Source organism: Petaurus breviceps, unplaced genomic scaffold, assembly GCF_028583685.1.
Source record: "Petaurus breviceps papuanus isolate PSGF00001 unplaced genomic scaffold, PetGlider_PUasm1.0 37, whole genome shotgun sequence".
Classification (NCBI taxonomy): Eukaryota; Metazoa; Chordata; class Mammalia; order Diprotodontia; family Petauridae; genus Petaurus; species Petaurus breviceps.
In genome coordinates, this window is record NW_027186296.1 from 34,637,748 (window position 1) to 34,647,017 (window position 9,270).

At 41.3% G+C, this 9,270-nt stretch overlaps 1 protein-coding gene across 1 annotated transcript in view; it reads right to left on the bottom strand.

Annotated features, from left to right (window-relative positions):
* Positions 1 to 9,270, bottom strand: part of CORO2B (coronin 2B) — a 250,729-nt gene that overhangs the window by 106,920 nt on the left and 134,539 nt on the right. Inside the window, exon 2 of the mRNA XM_069099299.1 lies at positions 8,808 to 9,008. Within this exon, the coding sequence (XP_068955400.1) occupies positions 8,808 to 9,008 (201 nt within the window). The remainder of the gene's footprint in view (positions 1 to 8,807; positions 9,009 to 9,270) is intronic.

The following is a 9,270-nucleotide window of genomic DNA, read 5'->3' on the forward strand; positions in this document are numbered from 1 at the left end:
TCTGCCTCTGTTTCTGCCTCTGCCTCTGTCTCTGTCTCTCTGTCTCTCTCTCTCTCTCACACACACACACACACACACACACACACACACACACACACACACACACACACAAGTGTCTGTTTATTCATTGAGATTCAGCCTACCAACCATTCTATTGTTCACTGCTGAAAAGATCCAGAAATAAAGAGAGCCTCGGTCTTTAACAGATTGGGAATAGAAGGAATGTGGCCATGGGTTTAAAAGAGAAGAGTACTCTTAACAGAATTGGAAGAGATCTGTAGGCAATATGTCCCTGAAAGTCCATGTGCTCCAATCTTTCTCTCTTCTCTTCTCTTCTTTTCTCTATTGTTCTCCAAATAGATTATCCAGGGACACTAACTAGTCCTGTGATTCCTCCATTTTCACCTGGGACTGGGTCACCCAGGCTTAATGTAGTCATTGATCCTAGTTGGATTCAATCATTTCAATGCCTTGGATTCCCAGAATCATAGATTTAGAGCTGTAGGTGCTCCAGCCTCCTCATTTTACAGCGGAGGAAATCGAGGCTTGCATGATTTATCCAGATTCCTATATCTAGTAAGTGTCAGAATTCAGAGGTGAACCTAAGTCTTTCTGACTCTAAGCACAGTACCTATCTGCTACATAGAGATACCTCATCAAGCTGGGACCAAGCCTTCTGAGTCATGGAACCTCAAGTTAGTTCTTGACCTTGGGAAACACAAATTCAGTTCAAGAAACATTTGTAAGGCACCTACTACCTATATCTACAGAAGTTAAATGACTTCTTCAAGGTCACACTAAGCTAAGTATCAGAGTCAGGAATTGAAACTAGATCTTGAGACTCCAAATCCAAGAGTCTTATGAAGAATTCACTTTCCAAGCATTTTCATGATGATGATAATACATCCCATTTCTAAAGCATCTTGAACTTTTTGAGGCACTTCCATAATCATGGATGGATGCTTGATTCCTGCAGCATGTCTATATTAGGCATGTGAGGGCCCAATTCCATAGCCAAATTCTGATGGGTTTCTTTTCCCTAGACTTTTGGCTACTTTCCCAATTCATCATTTATTGTTCACTGCTGAAAAGATCTACAATAATTATGTCCTCACAAAAGTCTTATAAGAGAAACAGTACAGATAGCATTATTCCCATTTAACAGATGAGGAAAGTGAGAATCAGATCCAGAAATAAAGAGAGCCTTGGTCTTTAACAGATTGGGTGTTATGGCCATTCTTGCAGAATCTATACAAAGGTTAGGAATGGAAGGGCCCCATTTTGCAGCCAAATTCTGATGAGTTGGGAAAGGAGCCAAAAGTCAAGGGAAAGGAAACCTAGCTCATGGGACATGGGAAGATGTAGTTACTGTCCTCACTGCACCCCCACCAGAACTTGGAAGGCCAACTTGGAGTCAAATAGTGACTGACAAGGAACACCATGTTTGGCTCCAGAGACAGACACCTAGCTAACACAGTGGACCATCTTTCCATTTACTACCTGTGAGACTTCAGGATTTTCCTTCTCTGAGTCTGTATAATGAGAGTGTTGGGCCAGATGGCCTTTCAGCTCTATGACAAACCAACAGTTTTCTAATAGGTTGGGGAAGGGCAGGAACTACTTTTTTTTATAGGAAAGAAAAGGGATTTGAGCCCAGAATAATTCCTACAGTATCTAGGTTACCTTTATTATATTCAGCTAAATATGGATGTGAATTAACTAGGGGACTGGTTATTTCCAGAGACTCTGGTTTCCCAAGAATGCAATAATCCTACTCTATTTTTAAACACTGGAAAGGAGTATGTTAGATGGCCACATTTAAAGGCTCTTTCCACAATCTACTGAATCTGTTCTGTGGACAAAAACATACAATTTCCCAAGGTGCTTCCAAATCTTCATTGGTCCCATTCATAAGGTGTCTCTTGGTTCCTCACATCTCATGAGACAAGCACAGAAGGTCGGGGGTAAGGATGGGAAGGAGACAGGGATGAAGGATGGGGAAAATCATGAAGTTATCTTGTCCAGCCTCCTTGGACAGGAATACCTTCAACTAACTTCTCCTTGTCAACTGGAGGAGTCCAGGAATCTTAACACTGTCTTGCTGATTCTATCTACTAACTTCTAGGCAAGCCTGATGAATCTCTCCTATTATCATCTAAGCCTACTCTTATCTGCCTGGTTCTCAGTGGAGATGGAGAAGACTTGCCCACTTTTTTTTTTTCCTATATTGGCTCAAAGGATCATCAGAAACTAGAAGGGAATTTGCAGTTCATTTAATCCAGGGATTTTTAACCTGCGATCCATAGACCTTCAAAGTATTCGTGACTAGATTTCAGGGGAATCTGTGAATTAAAAAAAATAGCTTGATAACTATTTCAATATAATTGGATTCTACTGTAATCCTATTTAATTTATGTACTTTAAAAAATCATAATGAAAAGGTGTCCAAGGGCTCCAGACTGCCAGAAAGATCCATGACACAAAAAAAGAATCCCTGATCTAGAGTGACTGCCTCATTTTTTTGTGTGTGCTTTTTGGAGGATGGAAGGCAGGGCAATTGGGATTAAGTGACTTGCCCAAGGTCACATGGCTAGTAAGCATTAAGTATCTGAGGTCAAATTAGAACTCAGGTCCTCCTGACTCTAGGGTCAGTGCTCTATTCACTGCACCACATAGCTGCCCCGTGACTGCCTCATTTTAAAGATGAGGAAACTGGGGCCTAGAAAGGTTAAGTGACTTGTTTAAGGTCATGCATTTAGGCGGTATTAGAACTAGGAATTGAACCTACATCTCTAATTCTGAATCCAGTGCTCATTCTCCATCACATTCCTTGAGACTTATGAATAAATTTTTTCATAATGATGACAATCATAACGAAATTCCATTTTGAAAGTACTCTGCATATTTTGAAGTACTTATATGTATATATTATATAAGCACATATAAGTATACATATGCTTATACATACAATTTTACATATGTGTGTATATATGTACGTATATGTAAAAGCACTTATGTTATTGTTGTTCAGTCATTTCCAACTCTTTGAGACCCAATATGGGATTTTCTTGGCAGAGATACTGGAATGTTTTGCCATTTCCTTCCCCAATTCATTTCACAGATGAGGAAACTGAAGCAAATAGGGTTAAGTGACTTGCCCAGGGTCATATACCTAGTAGGAATCTGAAGTCAGATTTGAACTCAGGAAGATGTCTTTCTGACTTCAGAACTAACACTCTATCCACTCCCCTATCTAGCTGCTCTATAAAAGCACTTATACATATAAGTGTGTATGTGTGTATATACATATATATATACATACATATATATGTGTATATATATATACATATACACACACACAGATACACACACACACCTTATTTCAAATAAACCCATGAGGTAAGCAAACCATCTTTCTTTGATAGGTGAGGCAACTGAGATAAAGAGGTATTCAAATTCACACAGCAAGTCTGTCCCAGAGCCCAGGAGTTCTCTTGACTTAAGCTCTCTTCATGTTAATTTTCTCAAATGTAAAACAAGGCAGTTAAGCTGGATGACCTCTAAGAGCCCTTCCATCTTTAAAGCTGGCTATGGTCCCAAGATTTTATATCTATGACCCTACAACTTTCAGCCCAGTGCTTTCTTCATTCCACCATTTTGCCAGTCAGGACAGCAGGGACTTCTGAGGCTAACTGGCCTTAGGGTTTCATTGAAGCAATGGCAGCAACAACTAGCTTCCTGAGCATGAAAATGTGCTATTCTGGATTTTGCTGCCCTGGCCAGCATGGACTGAGTGAAATGGGAAAGGGGTGGCAGAGGGTAGGCAGCACTGAAAGGCCAAGTGTTAATCAGGCCACTTGGATAAAGTACCTTGTTTTTGGAATATTCATAAGGTCCTTCCAGCTGTGCCAAGCAATTAGAATGCTGATTACAGTTCCTTACATCTGCAGTTTAACATTCCACTCCAGAAATGAGAGAGTTAGGGTCTAATGTTGGAAGCTCTGGTCTGAATTTTAAGTGGAAATCCAAAACCAGGTTGACTTAACAATTGGCTACATACCAACAACAGGGAAGAGAGACCTGCTGCCAGTTACTCCAAGTCTCTCTATACCATCAATGTCACCACTGCCCTTGCCATGAATGTCAAAGGTTATTCTGCTTTTATTTTGTATCTTTCACACCCTGGGAGAATTTAAAAACACAAATCTTAATTCAAAAGGGAGGTGAATTTAAAGGGATTCAACACACTCTGCACCACAAAGCAGGCTAAACTCATTCTTTACAGGGTGGGCCAAGGAGCAAGATGTTCCCAGGGCTCCAAACACTGATGTTCTTGCTCCTGGAAAAATATCTTTGGAAAAGTCCACTCCAAGCATTTTCTCCCTCAACTCATGGGTCACATCATCCTGAGGCTTGGGGAGGGAGGAAAAGGTGGGGGAAGGAACTAATATTGAACATTTCCTTTTAACACAATCAGGAAGAGTCTTTTTAAATCACTTGACCATTACAGTGAGACTTCATTTATCTGGAGAGCAGACTTTTGGTAACCTCCACCTCTTGTAGCAAAGCTATAATGCTAGAAATAAGTGAGAATGGCCTTCATGAGGTGAACAGCCATCAAAGTCCATATACTTTGCTCTTAGAAGAATTGTCAGCATCCTCAGATCCTTGCCCAGTCAACTGTATAAAATAAGGCAGCAAGAAGATATCCTGATAATACTGAGAAATGTTGACAGATTATAGCAACAGAATGCATCAAAATTAGAGAGCTGACAGGAGAGCCATACAAAGCAGATTGGTTTTTCTTGTCTACTTTCCAGTAAGTTCTTCAGCAGGGCGGCTTCTGGCCATTCAGGATAAGGACAAAACCTCACTAGCCTTTGTGTGCTATGTACTAATATAATACTTTAGTAACTGATACTCATAGTGATGAACCTCTATCATCAAAAAAAAGTTAAATTATGATCATTATTTTCTAAAAACAAAACAGGAAATTGAGGAATGCATTTCAGGAATTTTTCTAACTAAAATGGCTAAAATAATCAGAGTTTTGGTCCTTAAGGGGCAAGATCATCTTATTTGACCCATGATTCAATTTCTTAACTATCTCCATGCCAGGCAACCTCCAACCAGAACTGAACAGCCCACCCTTGGGAACCCAGACTCTGACTGGGAAGCTTTCAACTTTTCTTTTCCTGACTCAGTTCTACCATCACATTTTCCCACTATCTCTGTTCCATACCATCTGTCCATGTCATGTTGACAGAACCCCTCCCTCTGACACTTTCCAAATATGCATTGTCTTATGCTATTACAATGTAATCACCTCAGAGGCAAGGACTGTTGCTTGCTTGAATTTGTAACGCCATTAGCATAGGGCCTGGCACATAATCAGTACACTCATTTATTCCAGAAAATACACCTGTATAAAAGGTCTGTTTTCCCAACCACACTAGATAAATGAGACATTACCAAAGTCAACCCTGTTAACTTACAAAGTTTGGAATACTGATCATTTTTCACCAAGTTGCAAGGAAGATATGAAATTGCACTTAGCAAAAAACCTCTGATTTTCTAGATGGGGCTATAGTGTAAAAGGAAATATACATGTGTGTACACTTATATACTTAAACATATATTGTGTATGTATACATATGTATAGCTATGTGTAGCTATCTATACATATGTATATACACACATGCACACACAGAGATATGTGTATGCATATATGTGTATGTGTGTGTGCATACACATACACACACATACATACATACACTGTGAAATGCAATCAAAGGAATGGATAACCTTTCCACAGTTAAGGACCAAAGCTCTAAGGTCAGCTCTGGTTTGCTGGAGTGTTTGGGAATGGTGGTAGGGTATATACCAGTGGGTATCTTACAAGTGAGAGAGCTTGGGCAATGCAGACACGAGGACTGGCCCACAGCACTGAAAAGTAGCCTATTGCCAGAGGCTATCCAATCCAAGCATAGAGCCTTACCTCTCTACTCAGGACTATATTCAGGAGTAACCAGGTCTGAGGGTGAGGTGGGAGGAAAGATTCTTCTCAGAATCCCTATCAAATTACCAGAAGGGAGACAAGTTAATGTTGCTCATGTATGCCAAGCACAGGGGTTCCCAGCTCCTTCAGAGTCTCCACTCATTGCAGCAACATGTGCCATGATGTGGTTCGTTCTGCCAGCCTGAATGGGAAAAGATGATGTGGTCCAAGCCCTCTCCTAGTATGTATTTCCCAAATAGGAAGGCCTCCAAAAACCCATCTTCTACCAAAAGCTGATGCAGGAAACTTGAGGAAGGAAGACTTCCATATAGCACTCCTCCTGAAGACTCAGTGGAGGGTAGGAGTGGGAATGTGGCAGGGCAGCCGGGAGAGGAGAATTCAACCATAAACAAGTGAGACTGACAGATAGCACTTAACAGGACTCTTGCGACTCCCACGTACCTCTTGAGAGTCTGCTGAGTGGCTGGGAGTTTAAAATTTTTATGATCTAGGCTTTGCAGATTTAATTTGCCAAAGTCACGCAAGGGTAGGTGTGGGGGGATGTAGAATTATATAGCAGAGGGCCAAGGGAGCAAAGATGGAAAATAATATCTGCATGTCTTCTTAGCTGAAGATCTCAAATGTACTAAGGCATTACCATTTCTTTTTTTGCAGGTATCTATTGTAATCTGTCCTCTGCCCCCTTCCTAGTAGAAATACTTAGAAGTCAGAAGACAAATTCTTTGGAGCTAGGAAAGATCTGAAAAATCATAGACCCCAACCTCTTCACTTTTCAAATGAGGAAACTCAGGCCCAGATAGGTTAAATTACTTTCCCATAGTGACCCAGCAAGTTGTTGATAAAATCTGGGTCTTCTGACTCCAAATCATAAATATTTTTTAAAATTATATTTTTAATTTTTAAAATTGATAATTTTCTTTTAACATAATATACTTCCCAACAAAACCACTCCTCCATACATATTCACACATGCTCCCTTCTACAAAGCACATTCCCTGAAAAAATACTTTTTGTTATTGTTGTTGTGTCCAACTCTTCATGAACCCATTTGGGATTTTCTTGACAAAAGACTAGAGTGGTTTGCCATTTCCTTCTCCAGTTCATTTTATAGATGAGTAAACTGAGGCAATCAGGATTAAGTGACTTGACCAAGGTCACACTGCTAGTAACCATTTAAGGCCAGATTTGAACTCAGGAAGTCTTCCTGACTCCAGGCCCAGCACTCTATCCAGTATGCCACAAAGCTGTCCTGAAAAAAATGCTTTATTGATTATTAATGTAAATTGGGACTGTTATATAATTTTGACAATATGATATAAACATTCCAATAACAGGATTCAGAGAGAAAAGAGGTTTTAGAGATCATCTAATTTGTCCTTTCCTCTTACAATCTGAAGGTGAGGTCCAGAAAAGGGAAACCCACGGTCATATAGATAGGAAGCAGCAAAGCTAGAGTTCAAACCAAGTGCTCTGACTACCAAGTCCACTGCTCCTATCACTATACCACACTGAATTTGTCAAATCTCAGACAACTATTGTGTTTTCCCTCCAACTTAATGTGCCAAAAAATGTACTCTCTACATGCAGAATCTTAAAGGGAAATAGTAAGTCTTGACTACTTCTAGGTGTGATAGTAATGGAATAGAAAGATCCCCCTGTATTGGCTTGGTTTTCAAACTGATTGTGTTAAAACCCAGAGCTTGTTAATCCCACCTGTGGGATGGACTTGTTGATGTGAAAAGAGAGTCCTGAACTGGGAGGAGTTGGTGACATAGATTTGGAGAGACAAGAGAGAGGCAGAAGAACTTTTTGGAAGCAGCACCTTGTGGAGGCAGAGAGAGACTGAGAGAATTGCTGGGGGCCACTTTGAATCGCCCTGGACCTGCCCCCTGAGCTGCCAAGGACTGAGGAGACATGGCTGTTTTGCTGGTACTTTGTCTGTCTGTTTTGATGTTGTTTTGCCAGATTTGTCCACTGGTGAAAGACAGTCCTTTTGTTGAAGAAGTCCTGGAACCTGGCTGCTGGCTAAGAGATCCTGAGACTGTCCTGCAGACAGAGAGTGAATACTGTCCTTCACCAGTGGACAGTATTCATTCTGTCTGCAGGACAGTCTCCAGACCCCTGCAACAACAGCACTGTCCTTCACCAGTGGACAGTATTCACTCTCTGTCTGCAGGACAGTCTCAGGAGCTCTTAACCAAAAGCCAGGTTCCAGGACTTCTTCAACAAAAGGACTATCTTTCACCAGTGGACAAATCTGGCAAAACAACATCAAAACAGACAGACAAAGTACCAGCAAAACAGCCATGTCTCCTCAGTCCTTGGCAGCTCAGGGGGCAGGTCCAGGGCGATTCAAAGTGGTCCCCAGCAATTCTCTCAGTCTCTCTCTGCCTCCATGAGGTGCTGCTTCCAAAAAGTTCTTCTGCCTCTCTCTTGTCTCTCCAAATCTATGTCACCAGCTCCTCCCAGTTCAGGACTCTCTTTTCACATCAACAAGTCCATCCCACAGGTGGGATTAACAAGCTCTGGGTTTTAACACAATCAGTTTGAAAACCAAGCCAATACAGGGGGATCTTTCTATTCCATTACTATCACACTAGGTAGGGAAGAAAAAGGAGAAGATAAGAAACTGGACTCTCCACAAACTGGATTAGCAGTCTCAGGCTAATGGAGAGGAGACTAGATTTGAAATTCCCAGCAGAATTCCTTCTAGATGTTACAGAGGCCCTGGTGCTTCACTTGGGAAGTTTGATCTGCATTTCAGGAAAGGAGACAAAAAACATCATACCTGCTCCAGGGGAATTACAAGAAAGGATCCGCCTCCTGCACTCTCTGTAACAATGGCAAGGAACCTGGCATTGACAGCACAGAAGTGGTTGTCATGCACATTCTTGGTGATGGGGATCCCGTCAAAGCAGTGCTCTCGGTTGGCCACCTTCCCGTAGACATTCCGGAACTTCGAACTTCGGTATTGTGGGCGCCAGGACATCTGTGGGGGAGAGGGAAAAGCCATGTATGGCATCAGTCCCATCAGGCTTCCTTCATTCATTTGGTGTATACTTACTATTTCCAGGGTACTATGCTAGGTTCTTGGGATACAAAGATAAATTAGTCCCATCCATTGAAGAAATGTGTAGCCCAGTACTAGAGCTAATATAAAGATAAAATGAGGTCAACAGAGGGCAGAATATTCTCAATGCCAACAGGAAGAGTGCTACATGAATTCAGAGAGAGAGAGAGAGAGAGAGAGA